Source organism: Ptychodera flava, chromosome 7 (assembly GCF_041260155.1).
Source record: "Ptychodera flava strain L36383 chromosome 7, AS_Pfla_20210202, whole genome shotgun sequence".
Lineage (NCBI taxonomy): Eukaryota > Metazoa > Hemichordata > Enteropneusta > Ptychoderidae > Ptychodera > Ptychodera flava.
In genome coordinates, this window is record NC_091934.1 from 11,573,765 (window position 1) to 11,594,589 (window position 20,825).

Sequence of the window (20,825 nt, forward strand, 5' to 3'; positions counted from 1 at the left end):
CACTTTCTTTTCAGTTGCCTAAAATCTCACTTAATTTTGTATTGGAGCAACTTTCATCGTTAGATGCTACCAAATCACATGGTTATGATAATGTCTCTCCTAAACTTCTTAAAATTGGGGCAAATAGTATTGCAGAAATCATTACCAATATGTTTAATGTGTCAATAGCAAATGGTACTTTCCCGGATTGCTTTAATTGGCCAGAGTTGTACCAATACACAAGGGCGGACCTAAGCATGTCATTAGTAATTACAGACCTATTCCAATACTGCCAGCTTTAGAAAAGCCTGGAAATAACAAAACATACTACTGATATTCAGTAATTTTTTTATTTAAAAATACACAAAAATTCCTTGAGTAAAATACAATTATTTAGTGTAAATTGGGCAAATTAACATGGCCACTTTGTAAAATTTGTTGGAGGAAAATACCAAGGGTGTAAACACCTTCCTATCAAAACATAAACAAAAGAAAATCCACATAAAAACTGTAGATCGTTTTCAAACAATATGAACAAAGTAATGACAAAACAGGTTTTACTTAAATATTGTGGATTACGTTATGTGTTCATACTTGTAAACACGTACAAAAACATCTATTCTTAAAAAGCTCAAAATTTGGTTTACTTGAATATATCACATTTTGATAATTCCTTATGTCTTAAAAATGTCTGAAATGTCTTTAATGTCTCAAAAATACAAATTTGCGTATTTCATCATAACTTGTACATATATGATTAGGATAATCCCTTGAAACCTGTCTACCAAATATTACAGGAATCGTAATGGCCAGTTTGAAGAAAAAGCTTGTGATGTAAAAAGTTGAGGACACACATTCACACACATTCACCTATGATATAAGCTCTGCGTCCTTAACGGCAAAGCTAAAAAGTAACAAATCGAGAACAAAAGACGTGTTGATCTACAATACAAGATTTGGTAGCATGCCATGATCGACTAAATATTACTGGATCAAAAGCCTTCAAAGACGTGACGTCTCCTTCATTAGATGCAAGGCTGGAATGAAGATTTGAAGCAGAAAACGACAGAAAATTCAGAGTGAAAATTTCAGAAAATTCAGAAATTCAGAGTGTACATTTTTCACTTTGAATTTTATGCCACTTTCTGCTTAAATTCTTCATTCTACCCTTGCATCTGATAAGGGAGACAACACGTATTTGAAAGCTCATTCTCCAGCAACATTTAGTTGATCATAGCGTTCTACCAAAACTCAGATAAATTCAGAACAAAAATACAGAAACTTATCAAAATTCAGTTACTGACCCTCGAAAGTTTCAATCAACATTAGAGATGAACTGAGGTTCTCAAGCTTGTTTCCAGACAGCTACCTGTACACTCATCTTTTTCAATTTCTGTACCATCAGCTTCTGTAACAACTCTACGATTTCACGTTAATCCAACTTTTCACATCCTGAAAATAATGCAACAATAGGTAATATGGCGACATGAGACTTCAAATGAAAGACAAGGTGGCCTTATTAGGTCAAGGAAAAGGGGTGACTTTGGTATACAGTGCCTCGCTTCAATAATGTTACAAAATTGGCTTCTTCTTGTCATCATAAACTGAAAAGTAAAAGAAAAGCCAACTCTCATATGCTGAAACAATAGAGTGTACACTTTGCGATGTTCAACTAATGTTTTAAATTTACATGCGATTGTGATTACTAAAAGACATATGTTAGCTGTGATTACGCAGCGGTAATGTGGCATATCGATCGCGCTCGGGGCAAGGGTCATCGCTACAGTTCTGCCGTGATGACCCTTGACCCGAGTGTGATCGATACGCCATGGCCCAAAACACCGCTGCGTATTCACAGCTAGTGTATGGTCTACCACTGTAGTACCAGCCACTGAAAGAAAAAAAGGATTCTTCACGTATTCTAGCTATTCAAAAGTACTATACAAATAATTTCAAAGGATAATAACACAGATGCTTCATAATTTAACACCTTTTACTATTTTGGAGAGAAAACTTACCCTTTCTAGTCTTGCTTCCGTACGATCACGACTTCAGCGTGCGTTTTCAAGAAAAATGTCGCAACTGCCGTTTTGATGCACGACGGGATAAGAAAAGGCACCAAACTTGAACACCAAGTGTTTAGATGTAGAACGCCTCTTGCAAGCCGATGTTAACATTAAAACGTTCATGGTGGTTATCTGATTTTCTTTTCAAAATTTCAAATTTTCAACCCGTAATAAACGTGTAAAATTATTTTGTATACATCCTTTTTCAGAGAAAACATGCTTTCAGCAATTTTAGACCGGAGATATTTTTCACGTAGTGGGAAATTCGTTTCATCAAAGTCCGTGTACGTTTGCCGGACAGCGAGGCAGTAGTACATTTAATATAGCCACAGTAAAGTGAAAAACACAAAAGATTGTTAATTGTTTCACAGTATTGTAAAATTTCTGTAAGGCTGAGTTTTTTAACACTTGAAGGAGATGGTTGTTAACACACAGTGTTTAGGTTTTGAACATCAGTGTTAATAATATGAACACTAGTGTTAACAGTATGAACACTCGCAGTTCAAATTTGAACACCGAAATTTACATTTTGAACGCGTAAAGACGCGTCTGGCGTCCGCTATTTTTACAGTGTGGACAGAGAACTTTTGCGTTTCGTGCAGCGAACATCTGGAATGATATTCCTTTTTCCATAAGAAATACGGAAAGCCTTTCTCAATTCAAGGCTCAGATACGTAGTTTTCAACACACTTAATTTATAAATGAAGGCTCTTCACTGGACTAGATTTACTCAGACTTTAGAAAGTTGTCATATTTTCTCACTGTATTGTTACTATTTTTAATAATTATTTATTTTATCCTGTATTTTCAGGGCTCTGGTGTGAATTACAAATCACTTTGAAACTCAGACTACCCTCTGAAAATTAAGTGTAATAGTACTCGACCAAACCGGTAATACTGCATCCCTCTCTCTCTCTCTCTCTCTCTCTCTCTCTCTCTCTCTCTGCCTGATTCATGCGCCTTTTTCTTCCTTCTGTTTAAGTCTGTAAAGCTACATGTCATAAATCAATGGTTTAGTAGGAGAATAACTCGTTCAAATTTGTGCTCAAAATGTATACAACACTGCAATAATACATTTGACACTCTATATCACCACGTCTAGTGCCAATCTTTCTGTTCAAGAACATTATGCAATCTGTTTGTATCTATTTTACTAAGCTGCAATGAAGTTTACGATCGAGTAATAAGAGTGACAACACCTGTTCCAGAGTCTTATATCTGGAATCCATATATCTGAAGCCGGAATAACGATCCTATCCACATTGCCATAGTCAGGAGGATACCAATGGAGAAGTTCATCTTCCCAAACCTATTTCGGAATAACAGTGATTATCGGAATTCATTAAATGATACACAGTTGGTGTATAAATAATATTTAAGTCAATGTCGCCCTTATTTCAACTTATGAACTAGACAAGACTTTTTGCAGAACTACTGTCACTCAGTCTATAACTTCATGAATAAAAGTTAACGCACTAGAAACGTAATTGGTTAGTAAAATGGATTGAGTCAGATCCTGATTCCATTTTGCGTGCATCACAATTGTAAAAAGGATTCTACTATCATAACAAAAAGATAAGCTAAAAATTTAGAACGTGAAACCATAATAAATACGATATTTACAGTGCAACACATGGACGCAAAACGGAAGAGAGGTACTCGACTTGGACTTACCAATGTCATGTATACCAACATATTTAAGACTTGCTTCTTGTTTTGCTGTGACATATTGAAAAGAACAAAAGATGCAAATATTTTAACGTTCAATGTGTAATGATTGAACATCAAACATTTTTATTTCACTGAAAAATACTCACACTAATGGCCGTTATTCTCTCTTGTACACTTCCATTAAACTTTCCGTTTGTATATGGAGTAAGGAGCAGAAAAAATGCCAAAATTTCGAAATTCCTATTCTGTTTTGGTTTACTTGTTCGCCAACTCTACACTCGTGTCAACTCCGTGGTATTTTTGAAAACTTATTGCAGCATGTCCATAGGTGTATGGGTAACTAGATAGGAATGTAGGTAGGTTAATTTGCGTTTTGGTTGTTCTGTGGTTGTGTAAATAGATAGGTTGGTAGGTGGATGGATGATTAGATCGATATGTATATTTACTCAATGTACTTTTCCAAACAACTATGACTGTAGGTTAAATCATCGAAGTGTATTTCAAATTGGTGAAACGTTCGTTTGAGTGTCATACACTACATGGGATATTTATTGGCCCGATATTTACACTTACATTGACAACCATTTAGTAGATATATAACTTAAAATGTGTGCAATCCGTCGAGTAAAGTTCAATGTTTCAGTTGTTCTTAACGTTAATTTACTGTTTTGCAACATATGGTGGGCAGATTTTTTAAAAATATGGCAACTTGCTAGACTTTGTGACAATGGCTTAGCCTGCTAAGACCAAACCTGGATCCAGCCATTTCATGCTTTTAAATGACTGTCTTTTACTCAGCGAGGGCTTCTCGGACCGCACACTTATCAAATTTTCGGCCATATACTTTTCATTACCATAAATATGTTTCGAGAGCTCGTATGATATTTATTCATTTATATTTATCAAGTAATGCATCTTCAGGTCACATTGATAGACCACTCTAATGTTAACGCTAAGGAAAAGAAATTCTCTAATCATGTTAACACGTTAAGCCGTCTCATAAGTAATTTCCAGTGATTTAACGGGAAGCGATGTTTTGATATACTTGTTTGAAATTTCATCCTAAGTGAAGTCAATGCAACATATCTGCAGAATCTTTTCCAACCTGCAAACGTCCGTTTGTCAACGTCAATGCGCTCAATGCCGATAAACAATTTGGATTTGCCAAAAATTAGAACCGAAATCAAGAGAAAAAGCCTTATTCAGGTGCTCTTTTCTGGAACGACCTCCCTTTGTCTTTAAAAATAGCCCAAACCTTAAGTGTTTCAAGTCGCATTTTTATAGAAGTCTCAATTGATAAGCTTAACTTGTATTTTTCTTCTGCTTTGTTGTCGTATTTACTGTTTCTGTCTTGTACGTTTTCTGGTTTGTTGTCGTTTGTTTTGATACTTTTATTGTTCTTTTAACTTTTGTGGAATATCGGCCTTATTGACCAATTATCGCCGAACAAGTTATCGGCACTAAATAAAGTTTCGTAAATAATAAATGCCATCTATGAACTCCTTACTATACAAAATGACTGACATTATCATCATTGTCATCATCACCAGTATTTGCAACTCTATGATGAATTATCTCGAACACAAATGAAATTAATTTAGAAACAAATTCTTTCTAGAAGACATGTTGGTTTATTCAAACATCGACGTCTCTTTGCTTGATTTCAATGTTTAAGGAATGAGTATTTATTTCTATATAAATACCCGCGTGAAAAAATGCGGACGCAGCTGGGTTTTTCAAATTCCTAATGTGACATATCATGTTGTGCGTTCCTTACTTAATCTGCCATCCGTGATGGAAAACTATATGTACAGAAATGTCATGGAAATTTGTACACAAAGAAAACGACTTCTTAATTCTTTGAAGAGCGATACTTGTGCTAAATTTGTAAGTTGCACAAAGACCTACAAAATCAAAAGTAGAATTCTATTTCAACGCAGTGTATATCTGTGGGCGCCATTGTGTTTTTCATTATTGCTCCTATCCGGTCATTTCTGCCGACAACATGCAAGGGTATAAATAGCGACGTTGTTTTGCGCGAGCCGCGCTTTCGAAAGTGGTGGGATTCTGTTATTGTGTGACTTAGACATATTGTCATTCAAACAAAACAGCCAGCGCTTTGAACGCCAGTCGCTAGTGTATAATTGTACCATTTATTGTCTCTGGAGCTATTAATTAAAATAGCTAATGCAATTCTCAAAATGAATGTCAGCTTCATTTGAACTTAATACTGCCGTTAGCAAAACGTTAACTCAACATAGCATGGAGTTGAATTTAACAGAGCAAGCATGCTGTTCTTCTTAAGTAGCAACAGTAAATTTTAATATTTCAAGGCAATAAAGATTTACAGCACTGAAGAACATTGCAACCTTTTTACCCTCAGCCGCAATTAATACCTCACTAATAAAGTCAACTTTGATCCTTGACGCACACAAACGCACCAAGCTATAAAGTATGATATATGTGTTAGCTCCGAGCAGTGGAGTCTGGCATGCTTGTTTATCATTCATGCTTTGTCTTGTTTCAAAGGGATTTCGATTGTTTATCGCTCGCGTCCTGACCATAATATACCAGCATGATTTTTCAATGCTTTGATATAGCGATGTTTACTGGACAAGAAGCAGCTTATTTACTTCTAAATCCAGCCACTATTTCTCCGAGTTCAACTTCTAATACCCCGATACTGTGTCACCATAACACCACTTGGTCATTCATAAGATGTACCAATGCGAAGATTACCATTTCAAACCTTCAATGTTTCCTTCAAATTGACTAAGACAAACTACCAGTGCCTGTTACCCATTTGTATCTGCCATACTTTGAAACGTCGTAGGGAAAGAATTGTTGGTATCGAATGTCTGAATATAGAGAGCTCTTCATCAAATAAAGGAATGACATAACATATTTTAAAATTATGTGGGGTTCTATTGTGGTAATTTTCGCAAATAAAGACCATTATAAATAAAAGGTAGGGTCATATCGACGCATCAATGATTAATATTGCTTGATAAATCTGCCAAATCATGTCTAATGAGTCTGATAAACCGCTCATTGGTACTCGTTCTGAATATTTAAAGAGTTCAGTAATCTTAAAATTTTGAAATGAAAATACTCCGCCTTCAGACTAATTCTCAAAATAATGCCTATCAATTCATTCTTTCTCAAATACAAGTCATTGCATCGCTTACATTGGTGCTATTTTCTAGAATAATAAATTGCATTGGCAAATTAATGAGTTCAGATATTCATCTGTACTCAACAGATAGACTACGCCGGAGGCAAAATTTCCCTTTGACAGGATGGATGGTCTGTATGAGATTGCGGATAAGATGTATGGGTGATTTACGACGTCGCCATGTAACAAACAGATATTCGATTACAATACAGTTAATATTTGTCTTCGTTTTTTCTGCTGTGAGAATGTATTCATCTTTGCAAACATTGTTTCTATCTTCTCATTACAAAAAACGGCCACACATTACCTTGAAATCTGCACAGGAAAATTAGTCGAAATAAAAGACACCGAAAGAAGGATGTGCGCACGGACGTATACATATTTGTAAGGTTTAGTAACCGTACATTGCCATTGAGCAGGTGTTTCCTAAGCGAGGGGGATATTAATCCACTGATCGCTGCTAATCATAAATAAGAAGAAAGGAATCATCAATCATCAATTTTTCTTCTTTACTCTAGCTGTATTTGTTGAAGATAATGAAATTTCGGGTGACACAGGTATTGCTGACAGGCTTTGACTGTTATATTGCTGCGGTAGGACAATGATGCAGTAGGTCTGAGATGTATACTTGAGATATTTCTGAACCTACATACATGTTAATTGTTAAATGTAGGCTCCATTTCAGAGCACCATGTGGATACCCTTCAGCAATTAACAAAAACATCTAAATGTCACTTCTGCTATCTCGTAATTTACGTTTTTTGTGATGCTGGGGTGTCAAATGAATTTCAAAAATATTCTTTGTGATGTTTGGATGTCAAATAAGGTAAGAATATACTTATTAACGAGAGAAGCGCCCAAAATGAGCATGCCGATCTTCGTCGATATGCTGTGAGATGTGAATTCTTAGCCAAATAGAGAACAAAATGCACAGAAATCATTGTAAAAACTTTAACCAAACTAAAAGCAAACGTATAGATCTGACGTAAACACGATTCTTACATTAATTTTCTGGACGAAATTGAGTGTGTCTGTATTATCCACGGAGCCAAATTGGCTTGCGTTAATCACCTAGCAACAGACGGTACCCGGGGTCAACAATTGACGTCAGAGCCTCGTTATGATGCAAAATTAATTCACCAAGATGTTGTAAGATGAACTTTGCTACTTTTGTTAAGGTAGTAGACCACTCATGTGCTATGCTTTGTCGACATGTCCCATTGACTTGAACACTTTTAGAAAGAGATTTTCCTGACACTTAAATAATCACGTACTGTAGCAGAAGAGTTAATATGAATAAATGTACTGAAAGCAGTTTCACCTTTCTGATATCATATCGGTTGAGATTACTAATAAAATCTTACCTGGAAAACATTTAAAGGAAAAGATAACACTTTCATCTCAGTCTCGTTAGGTCAAATGAGTACATCACGTATTTCTATGCAAATGCGATGCATCTCAAATGGTGAGGCGACAGCATAAATTGTTTTTATCATTTACTTTGTTTGCGATGGGAAACAGTCTGAGAATAACAGCTCTAAGTGCCCATACTATTTCAAAATCACATTCAGGCACACGAAAACTAATAAACATGATGCATAATTACCATGTCAATAATATGAGTAAGAGTTAGGTCCAGAGTCACCATGGTAACAGTGCTATCAACACTCACAGGGCGCACACGTTTGTCATAATCGGCAAGGATCACATCGATGATTTTCTTTTCGTTTGATTGACTTCTTACTGAAAAATTAATCGGAAATAAAGCAATCGTTATTAAAGAGCCATTATTTGTAACTTTTGACAATTTTTTACCTCTGAAAATTCCATGTTGAAGGCTCATATCTGTTGCAAAATGTTGTTTTACGAAGAAACAAACATGATTAGTGATGTTATGGCCATATAAAATTGCTAATTTTTGTTCAAACGTGTTGCCCTTCCGAGCTCGTTTGTTGACGTCTGGCATGCTCAGTGTGCTGGGGAGAACGCAGATATGGTGACGCCGCGATCACGCGAGATGTACAAGTTCACGTTTATTGCGGGATCAAAACAACATTGCGTCTTGGACTGCCAGACATCTGGCTACGCAACGTGCTCGGACAATGGACTACGACGTAAGTACCGGGCATAAGTAATGAATATTTATTTTGAAATAGCTGTGAATGGCTCGCGCAGGTGCAGAAGAATGCCTACGTTGCAATCCGCGTGTCAACAGAGTTTGTATTTCTGTCCGGACAAAAATTGAAATTTTCGTTGTTAACTCACATGTTTTTTAGTTGTAGGGCACGTAATGTTTCCGAATAATATGCGATTCTCTGTTATTTGACAGGCTATTCAACATGAGCCAGTGATCATTTCAATCAAAACTAACGGAAAAATCGCCAGAAGATACAGCTAATGGAACTTTAACTTAAAGGAATTAGTCTCTAGCCAGAACCATAAACTTCGTCAAAAGTGTGTAAAATACAATCCTACTAACCTACGTAAATTATATCGTTTGCGACTTACTTTTGAATTATGATAAATTACACAGTAAAGGTTTCAGAAAATTACCTGTTTGATACAATTGAATGCAACCAGAGCATATGAGAGCATTTCCAAAAACGTGAAGTATGCTTTTCGTCTCTGGAAGTTAAACTACGGAGAAACTCACTTTTAAAAACGAGAACGAGTCACAGGTGACTTTACTGTCGATGGCGTACAAATCGTTTGATATAGCCGGGCCTAGCAGCTCATGCCAGATGAATTTCTCCATAAATGTGCAAATACTCACCTGCGTTGAAGGTAGTATTTACTTATTTAGTTAAAAATTTTATAATTTAACTTCAGGACTTAGTATTGGCAAATTTGCCTATCAAAAGTTGCGAGTGCAATTTTATTGACATGTCTTAAACCTCTGTCAGGAATATGAAGGCATACAGACGATTAGAAAATAAAAAACGGGTGATAGTACCTTCTAAAGATCTGCATAAAATTTAGTTTGCGTAGTCAACTAACACTTTCATGAATTGTACTATTTCTGCTAAACCTGACTACGTACGGTGTTGGTAATTCACTACACTTCACATCAGTTGGCACAAAATGCATTGTATTAGTCGGCATGATAAGACCATGCCAAATCATTATTGTCTTAATATAATTAAATCATTTTAAAATCAAACTTGCCACACACAACTAATGTACTTTATATGACAAAAAATTATAACTAGATGAGTATTGCATCAAATAACTTCTAGTCAACGTTGGCGAATAAAGCAGCAGTCCCAAAGATAAACGATTTTCGTGCCGTAAAGAACTGTAGCCACACATCACATCATAAATATGTATATATGGATGTTTGAAATAATGTTTAAATTGATCCTGACGTTATGCTGTTTTGTGTATACACTATTTGATCTCGGAATGAAAATGTTTAAGAGTTACACCATAGGAAGTAAAAGAATACACGGAAGAAAATGTGGTTTTCATGGAACTACAATGATACAGTTCCTTTTCCTCCCCTAGAGTATTTAATTTCGACCCTTTCTCATCCTGAACAACTTCCCTAAGTAAAAACGCTTGAAAACAGAGAGCATATGCAGACTTTTCTGGCTTCGTATAGGATTAAGTACTTAACTGAAAATAAAAACAAACAAAACAACAGTTCCAATGAAATTTAGTGCAAGCTGTAGTCTTATTAAATCGTTCGTTGTCTGTGATTATGCAAAATTAACCTTCTATATAATTGACACTCATTAAAGAAGGAAGAAATGCAGAGGTAGTGAATAAAAAACTACATCAATCATTGTTGAGTTTGAGTGGCACTCGTGTTCAGTTATACATTGAATGGTTTACATAATACAAGTAGAATACAGGATGTTCAGAGTCGCCTTAATGTATGTATGTTGTTCTACACGTATTTCTCGTCATTGGCAGTCGTCAGTTAATGATACGCGAAAGCGAATGCATGGTACCTAATTATCGAATCGTTTGGTCAGAAAATGAGTGTTCTCATTGACTGAATGCATTGTGTGTTAAGACAGATGGGATATTTGTCAAATGAATTGACACGTTTGCGATACTTCAACTTTAATGACGTTGTTGACAATAATGTAAAAAAAACACTGTAGATATTATTAATGCTCTGACAATGTGCGCACTGACTCATATCCAATTAAAGGTCGACTAATCAGCCTTGCAGTGTGTACAGTTTGTTTCTACTGATATAAATATTTAATATTGCTGTCCTTCATATTTGTATTTATGAATGCATAGATCCTCTTTTAAACAAGAATTGCCTAGAACAAAATACTGAACAGTTATGCATAAAATGTAAAATCGTAAAGCATGCTGTATTTTTGTGATTATCTTAAATTTAAGAATTCCTACCGCCTCCTGGTGTTATTATAATACACCCCCATCACTTTTGAATCAATTGCGCTATGGCTAACTCATTGTATGTTTTTTTGTGATATATCCGTATGCCGGGACTGTTTCCTTGAAACAGTTGCCAAGCAACCAGATCCTTTTAGCTTTCTGGTTTGCTTAATGTCATTAACATTGATAAATTGTTCCTTTATGAAAAAAATCGACTTAGGCTCGATTAATTTTCCTAATTAGATTTACATTTAGTCAGGCCTTCTAAAGTACGACTTAATATCAAATTCTCCTTGGCAATTTTTGCCCTTCTAGATCGTAAATAGTAAACGGTATAATGCCAGGGTCAGCATTTGCAACAATTGCAGACGTAACATAGGTGAACGGTATCGCACTAAACGTTATTCAGCAATGTATTATTACAAATATAATATGTTCGCCAGAGGCAGGAGTCACACGCAACAGAATGCCAATTACATTATATTTAATCCTTCAATATCCCTCTAACGCTACTTTTTGTTATGTGTTCAGTTAACGTTTGACAAAAAAACGAAAAAAGTTTACTATACTTGGACTTGTATCGCCCACTCTCCTGAAAAAGTGAGTCAATGATGGGTGTATTTTTTCCAGCTTAGCCGCGTGCTCACAGCATACCAATATATTGTGTCTGTACCTAATCGAAAACCGGCTGAGTCTGTCCTGATAGGAATGTGGCTGTCGAGAGGAAAGCGTTTTACTTCCAATAGCCAAACCGTGAACTAAAATGTTCTTGCATGCCACAATGTATATGGTCTCATGTTTTGATTCGGTAGCGAACTATGCAGTTTACATTAATGTAGAGCAACACTTTCCCCATCAGTTTCTATAACATACCAGAAAGTTATTACCTCACCGCTGTCATAATCTATGCTCCCTATAAGCGTGTTTTTGTTACATGTATTGCTAACCAGTATTTCAGCAGTTTGTAAGTTACCGATGACCCCTGTATAACGCAAAATCGACAAAAATGATAGTAATTCACAGCGATAACGTCTTATTTCATGCTCATGTATCACACAGAAATGTCGTTTATCTCAGCTAGTGATGATCACAAGCTCACACAAAAACATATTGCTATTCAAGTACCAACCACTGAACGTGGTAACCACACCGAAAATTTCACCTATTAAAGCGCCAATTATGAAATAAGCTTACAATCACTGTACAAAAGAAATCACTTAAGACAATATTTGTGCTGAAGACGACCCGATGTCAGATCTACTTTAAATAGGTTTTCATAGCTTTGCTTGGCATCCACGGAGCGTCAAATGGGGTGCAATATGGTTCGTTAAATATAAATATGGAAAGCTGCTCAAAATCAGGTATGGCATCCATTTGTGTTGGTTGCCATCTGTTTCACACTAAGCATGCGTAAAGACAATGAAAGGGAATGCATGTTGATATGGTGTGTAGCAACAGATGATTAAATGACGGTATTTAATTATTAATGTTCATTTTCAAAACATTTTTATCGCGCCTGAGTGTTCTCCATGACATCGAATTTATTGTACGGAATAAGACCATAATTCTTGTGGAAATTGCTTTTACAAGATAGAAATTGGCAGATTATTTAAGAACGTAGCATTAGTGAACACGACTTTCTTCATAAGCTGAAAATCGATTGGTGTAATTGTTGTTATTGTTTCTCATTGAAGGACAGTCTATTATGATTGAGTCTGTCACTGACCTTCGTTGTGGACGATTCCATCTTACTTTTTAAATATTTAGTCATTAGCTTGCCTTAAAAAACATCCTAAATTGACTATTGTTTTTATTTTCTTTTGTCGGTGTTCAGGAATATTTCTTGTCCCACGAAATACATACGACTGTATAGTACACATATCGCACCTACAAAAACCATTGGTGAATGTGAAATTAACATACAAGTATAACAAACATTGTTAAACAGTAACCTGTGTTTTAATTTTGGTGTTTTAAATAACCATGTGCAGTCTTTTTTATATATATTTAACCTTCCACTGATAGTTAGCTACATATGTCATCCCCAAATTTAAATATTTTGTGTACTTTTAAGAGACCAGTAAAAATGACGAATGTCGGAAAAAAATGATAATAGAAGGATGTAGGCCACATTTAGACCCGTATTTATTATGATTTAATGTTATAAAAAGTGCAGTTACATTAAAATGAAGTCTAACATCTGCGCATTATGTGCAATTACATATTGGAGGTTCCCTAGGTTTTATACGCTGGTATTTTACATACATTTTTTTCAGAAAATGTGTCTGTTGAATTGAATATAATTACCGTCCGTTTAAATTGTTGTAAGGATATTGTGGTGTTTGATCAAAGTACATGTGATGAATAACGGTTTTGTATGGAAGGCTGGTTCGATAGGTAGTTACTCCAATTAAATTGAACACATGTGTGGGATTTACCCGCAGGCCTGCCATGAAACCCAATGGCAGTGCTAGTTTCAGGCCTGGCTTGCAAAACAGCCACGTATGATGAAAACACGAAAAGATAAAAGCGTGTATAGGAAGAAAGTAGGACAACAAACCTAACATGTCCATCGTTAAATTCGAATTTGTTTGGTTAAAGTAGCTCAATGTTTAGGAAATATATATGTCCACTAAACTTCTACAAATTAACGAAATCCAACCGAATGATTTCATTATGTCAGACTTTCGTTTTTCTATATGGACATCTCTAAGTCATTTTCTGGTAAACTGTTTTCTTCAAGTAAAACATCGGAAGAAGGCCATTCAATATGATTTTTGCTATTAATTTTATCTAAAAATGACATTGCTATATTTTGTAACAAACGCGCTTTTCATCTTCAACGTTGTCATTTAACAGTGCAAGCCATCTAATCACCAAAATGTCCATGATATCACTGTGATTAGGACACATTTGCAAGCAAAAGTACTATTTATAGATTTTAATACCGAATTTATCTCTCTTTCTCAGCTATCGCTCATTAACATTACAATTAAATATTGCGTTTTCTCCTCATTGTCTGATTAGCTTGCGAAAATGGACACAATTATTTTGTATTACAGTAACAACCACAGCAGGGCTTACCGTGTCCACCCATGGTCAGGAGCGTCATGTATATCACCATGGTGACCAATTTTCTTCTGACGAAGTATCTCGCCATGTTCTTCCCATAAACGTCTGAGTCTTCACTTTAGTATATATTACTCTTGAACCGACAAATCAATACAATCGGTTAACGTGGTGTACAGCGTAGAGTCTCCGAAGCTTCGCCAAATTTCCTGTCATCATGGATACTGCACGGTTTTGTTTATACGGATCTGATGGACCCTCTAACCCACTCAGTATTATCAATGACAAGCATTATATATCGTACCATTTCAATAAGGCAGACTTTTATAGAAATTATCATTCAACAAACGTCTGAGCTGAATACTTGCACCGCCGTTTCCTCAATTACCGGGTTCATTGTATTGAATTAGAGGCTTTACGTCTCGAATTCCATCACATGTTTCCATTTCGCAGAGAATAGTGTTGTCTGTGCTGCGTTATTTCGAAATGCCGGATTTTAAGTTACATGATCATAGACATTTCACCACTTAATGTTAATGTAAAGCTATGTCAGAAATACTTGGTGTGTAGGAATTGTGTGTGATTCTGAAGTTATTTTCAAACATATCAGAAACTCGATTTAAAACAAAATTAGGCAGGCCATCTGTTGTTAGTTGGACATTTTCCAAATCCTTTGACCTAGCAAGATCATTTTATGTAGCAGATGTGTCGGTACAAAACGAAGGCCTGTTATATGGACATTGTGCATATTCTTTGGATCAAGGTAGCACCTCATTGGCAAGTGCTATAGACGCTTTGTTAAGATGCAGAGAGAGAGAGAGAGAGAGAGAGAGAGAGAGAGAGAGAGAGAGAGAGCTTCTCAAATAATATACAACAAATATTCTTGCGAAGAGCATCACGCATTATTCTCCTTCAGCACCAACATATGCAGACCTTCCCATTATATAGTGTCGTTGTCATTATATTTTTCGACATCTTATTCGTTTAGAAACAGCACAGTAGTTAGACTTTCACTCATTGTCTATATGAATATGCAAGAATAAAAAACACTCCACACTGCACCATTAGGCCTACTATCTTCTGTGGAGCAAAGGAAAAATATCGCTCCAACGTATTTAAATAAGGGAATGGTCAGTTTCTTCAGCCTGGGGGGGGGGGGGCGGTGGATTATTTTTTGCCGATGTCAAAAAGTGGCTGACCCCCATTCCAAATTTTGAAAACAGGGTGACCCCCCTGTTCCAAATTTTGAAAACAGGGTGACCTCCCCCCGCACGCGACAACTGTAATATGTAATAATACAATACTGTAATATATATATATATATATGTAAATATATATATATATATATATATATATATATATATATATATTTATATTTTACATACATTTATATTTTAAGTCATTCTGTGTTTTAATGAAATTGTTGGCATGTCAGTTGTAAGATAGGAATTTCAAAGTGTCAATCTTAAAGTTTGAATACAGTACATTTTGAATGAGCTGTGAATGTATTTCACACTTTCTATGCTTAACCAGATGTCCTGAACTGTTGTACAGAAATGGATGTCAATTATTAATATCAAACAGGAAAAAGCAGTAAATCAAAAACTTTGATGGGTGTTAAGACTTGCCAGCCATCCAATTAAATCTCCTGAGGAACCATAGAGAGGCATTTCAGCCAAATCTGATGTGTGCACAGTCTGAGATGACCTTTTCTTGCAACATTGATATTTGTGCATGTTGCTTTCTCATACTGAATTCTCATAGAGAGAACAGAAAAGTATCAGGAATTTGTCATGCTTTTTATATGAAATGCAGATTTCATAATAATGCACTTTCACTTAGCAAACATCAAGATATCCCTGGCATATATCTCTGATTTATTAAAGTATGGCGCCCGAAGGGCGCGGAGAAAAATGTGAAACATCCTGATATCTCTGATATATATGTCTTGTATATTAAAGTAATGCACAGGAAGGGTGTGCTGAAAAAATGTCTGATATATTAAAGTAATGCGCTCGAAGAGCACGCTGAAAAATATTGAACATACATATATCTCTGATATATGTATGCCTGATATGTTAAAGTTGGGCGTGCTGAAAAATATGTCTGATTATTACAGTTATGCGCCCGAAGGGCGCGTTGAAAAATGCAACTGGATGAAATTTGTGGCTGACACGATGCATTTTAGGCAATGATGAGCCTGTGTCAAAATTCAAAAACACACTGACCCCCCTATTGGGCATTTCAAAAACATGGTGACCCCCTATCACCAAAGTCAAAAACAGGGTGACTCCCCATGAATCCACCGCCCCCCCCCAGGCCGAAGAAACTGACCAGTCCCTAAAGGGGCGATAAAACTTTATTGATACTTTGTATTCATAAATATGCTTGATGTGTATATCCAGTCACGCTTTTGGCTACTTACTGGTAGTTGATAGACGAAAACACGTGATCGTCTGGATATCAAAACACCTAAGGGTAGTGACGGTCTTAGTAACCCCATTCGATCAGACTGTGCCGCAAATTTTAGTTCTCCGATTTTGAAAACTGTCATCTACGTCCCCTTACCAAAGCTGTCTAGCCTGCCTGGAAATCAGCCAACATCATTCCAGTACACAAACAAGGGGGCTATTCAATAATTAAACTGGTTCCTATTACGAACGGTTTGTAAGGATTTTTGAACGTTTCCACTAATAACATATACCTTATATCAGAGTCCACAATTTGTAAATTAAAATGATATTAAGGAAAATTAACAGCTTAAACCTCGCCATTTTATTAAAGACAGCAAGTGACAGGCGAATATCTTACATGGATTTTATTGAAGTCTTTAATGAAGTGAATCATACTCTGTTCTTTAACGAGCTTTATCACCATGGTACTGTAAATGGTTCAACGTTACCAATCCGACGGCGGAAGATATCAATTTATCCTCGATGTATCCTGATCCCATTCGTGGTGATGTAATTTCAGATGGTCTAAATATTCAGATAATTAGATTCCTTCATAATACAGTTAAGTTTCTACCCTCTAGTAATCAAATCAAATAGTAATTCTGGCAGATGATAGCAAATATTACACCAAAATTCACAATATTGATCACAGTAGAAATCTACAAGTTTTCTTATTATTTGTTGAGTAGTGTGGAGTAGTTTACTGCGTAAGAAGTGTCCTTCAGTATAGATAAGTGCGGTTCAATGACCATCCTTGGAATTTTAATAACTTTTAATTGATAACTTGACGATTAAAGTATCCTCGGACAGGGTACACAAACAAGGGGACTTTTCAATAATTAAACTGGTTCCTATTACGAACGGTTAGTAAGGATTTTTGAACGTTTCCACTAATAACATATACCTTACAACAAATTCTACAATTTGTAAATTAAAAAAGATATTAAGGGAATATTAACAGCTCAAACCTCGTCATTTTACTAAAGACAGCAAGTGACAGGCGGATATCGTTCATGGATTTTATTTAAGTCTTTACTGAAGTGAATCATACTCTGTTCTTTAACGAGCTATATCACCATGGATAACAGTACGGTAAATGGTTCAACGTTACCAATCCAACGGCGGAAGATATCAATTTATCCTCGATGTATCCTGATCCCATTCGTGGTGATGTAATTTCAGATGGTCTAAATATTCAGATAATTAGATTCCTTCATAATAGTTAAGTTTCCTTCCTTTAGTAAATCAAATCAAATAGTAATTTCGGCAGACGATAGCAAATATTATAGAAAAATTCACAATATTGATTACAGTAGAAATCTACAAGTTTTCTTTATTATTAGTTGAGTAGTATGGAGTAGTTTACTGAGTAAGAACTGTCCTTCAGTATAGATAAGTGCGGTTCAATGACCATCCTTGGAATTTTAATAACTTTTAATTGATAACTTGACATTGAAAGTATCCTCGGACAAGGGCATCATCCCGGACATTGTCATGCTGACTCAAAAGCTATTTTAATCCAACTGTGTTCTAAGTACACCATTCAGCAGGCTTCTTTTTAACAAAGTTTATGCTCTTCACCATTTGTTTGCTATACTGGTTTTATGATTTTGGAGTGCCATCAATTTAAGCTCAACTTCACAAGCGGACTGGAACTATTTGTTGGATTGTTGCATGTTAAATAAGGTTTTAGTAAGGATCGTAAATTTTCTGACTGTGACTATGGCCAACTCCCCCTCCATTATAACATACCAGCACAACATTTATGCTTAATTTCAACACGCCTTGCTTTGGTGCAAGGCAAATATAATTACTTTATGTACCGTATAACTGTCTTAAAGTTACTGAAAAAAGGTTTTATTTGATTATTTTCTATTCTTTATGTGCGTAACAGTAACTTTGACCGTGTTTGAGAATTGTAAACATAATTTTGGAAAGTTGTTTTCTTTGATTTCGCCAATATGATTTAAATGTTTTGTGATGCTTTATGTGTACATTGTTTTGGTTCTTTTTTTGCTGCTATTTTCTTTGTTTGTTCTTTATCAAGAAAATGAACTCATAAATTCGTTTGTAGGTACTCGTAGTGGAGAGTAATAGAATGAATGAAAATGAAGTACAATACAAGATGCTTGGCACCTTCGTCCTTCTCTGTGTGTATAAACAGATAACGGATATATAATTTGGTGCAACTGTACCGACTTGGATAATGGTAAAATTAATTTACCAGGGACGTTTCTGGATGCAAGAAGCATCAAAGGGCGGTTTATTGTTCGTCATGTAGCAAGGGGATTGCAGAAACGAGGACAAAAGAGATTAAGCAGGCTTATGGGAAAACATGTTTTACGTCGCGTGTCATAGCTGAAGGAAGGTCATCAATATTTCGTTTATTGGTTTTTCGTTGGCACAGTTAGTTATCGAAACATTTTCAATTTTAAAAGTCATAACAAAGTAGAGGTTTGGTCTATAAAAATCGTTACTTTCTCCACGGGTTTTCCAGGAGAAAGAAACTTGACACAAGAATGAATTACTGGAAACATAAACCACCACCTTGACTTAAAATATCTCATTGAAACACCACTGTGACAGCTGTTTTATGCATTAAGCAATCTCCACGAGCTTCGGTTGCCGAACGACATTAAGATTACATATCCGAAGATGGCAAGCATATAACGATGATAATGATCGATTTTTCACAGTTGTCACAGTCATGTGCCCTTCAACGAAACGTGTCGTTTATACAATGGCTTGGTATGACTAGGATTGTCAGTAATATTCAAGTACTGGTCCTTAACCTTTAGACCGAAGCGTAACAACATGATGCATAACCACATTCGTGCAAACCGAAACACGGATACTTCAAAAACTTAACTCTTTATCGTTTTAGTTGTTGTGCAATATTTGCGAAGGAATAAGGAACTATTGCTACGTTCAGACAGGTAAAAATTGAAACGCTTCTGCAACACTATTTGTGATTTGTAAACACAGGGGATTAATAGTTTGAGTCGCTTGCGTCCATACTCACAAAATTAAGCCATTGTTTTGGTGTTTAAGACGTCTTAATGCGCCCTCTCGAGTTCAAAAGGTGTGTGCTGCATACGGCATGGTAATAAGATGGCTGAAATGAACGACGTCGTACTGCTTGTCTTCTGTTTTTTACCTGCTGCATATGCGGTCCAAACCGAGTCATCGTCGCTTTAATGATCTGAATGCAGACCAAATGCAATCGTTAACCGATTTAGCCCTTGCGTTTGATGCGTTCAGAACTGTAATAAAGGGAAAACGGCTCCACGTTTCACCTACACTATTTTTTCGTTCTCTGTGTTCATGTTTTATTTTGTGCGTTTGGCTATTGGTGTAGATATAAGCCATGGCGAGGCGTAGAAGTAATCTAGATGTCGAATGACAGTGTGATCCTTTGACGCTACGTTTCGAAACCAGTGTGGTCTCTTCCTCAGTCGCTTTTTGATATTTTCTCCCCTTGGATTTTTGTTTCACTGTTTGTGGCTTAATCATTGTCAGTGTTTTGTTCGTCCAGTAAGGAGGCTAGAATATTTATATTCGAGTCAGTTGATTGTGTTTCATTTTGTTCGGTCTTTTCTGTAAGATTGTGTACTTGTACATTTATGAGCTTGTCGCCAATGTTTGGATTTCTTTTGTATGCGATGATCAGTTTCATCATGAATAAATTATTTAGCGTTTGATCTTTTTCTATTTCTTCCTAGTTCTTCAGGAGTGCTTGTTTGATGTCTTTTGTTTTGATATGTGGACTATGTGTGGTAGAAAATATCACTTTATTAGTGTTGTTGTTGTGTGTTTGTTTGTGATTTAAATGTGTTCTTCGTGTTGCGTAATTTGTTTCCGCATTGATGTTCGATATTTCTTGTTGTGAATATCCTCGTTGTAGTAATTTTTCATTAAATGTTTTGACTTTGTTGTTAAAGTCCTCTTCGTTGTTACATGTCCTTATGTACCTTAATATTTCGCCTTTGATTAGGCCCTTGAAGGTTGATTTTGGATGACATGATTTTCTGTGTAAGAACTGGAATGTATCTGCTG

The 20,825-nt window shown here is 35.9% G+C and overlaps 1 protein-coding gene across 1 annotated transcript; it reads right to left on the minus strand.

The window, feature by feature from the left end:
* Positions 1–1,150: 1,150 nt before the first annotated feature.
* On the minus strand, positions 1,151–14,569 carry LOC139136784 (acetylcholine receptor subunit alpha-L1-like). Its single transcript, XM_070704620.1, has 4 exons — positions 14,332–14,569; positions 8,498–8,634; positions 3,720–3,764; positions 1,151–3,354 (listed from the first exon to the last, which is right to left on the minus strand). The coding sequence occupies exons 1-4, from the start codon at positions 14,405–14,407 to the stop codon at positions 3,199–3,201; spliced, it is 414 nt and encodes a 137-aa protein (XP_070560721.1). The 5' UTR covers positions 14,408–14,569; the 3' UTR covers positions 1,151–3,198.
* Between the last annotated feature and the right edge of the window lie 6,256 nt (positions 14,570–20,825).

Bases quoted from the DNA above. Each gene is read 5' to 3' on its own strand.
- LOC139136784 (XM_070704620.1), bottom strand. From the start codon at position 14,407: ATGGCGAGATACTTCGTCAGAAGAAAATTGGTCACCATGGTGATATAC. The intron at 8,635-14,331 runs GTAAGCCCTGCT...TTAATTTTTCAG, and splicing joins CCTGACCATGGGTGGACACG to TAAGAAGTCAATCAAACGAA. The intron at 3,355-3,719 runs GTAAGTCCAAGT...ATTCCGAAATAG, and splicing joins TGTTGGTATACATGACATTG to GTTTGGGAAGATGAACTTCT.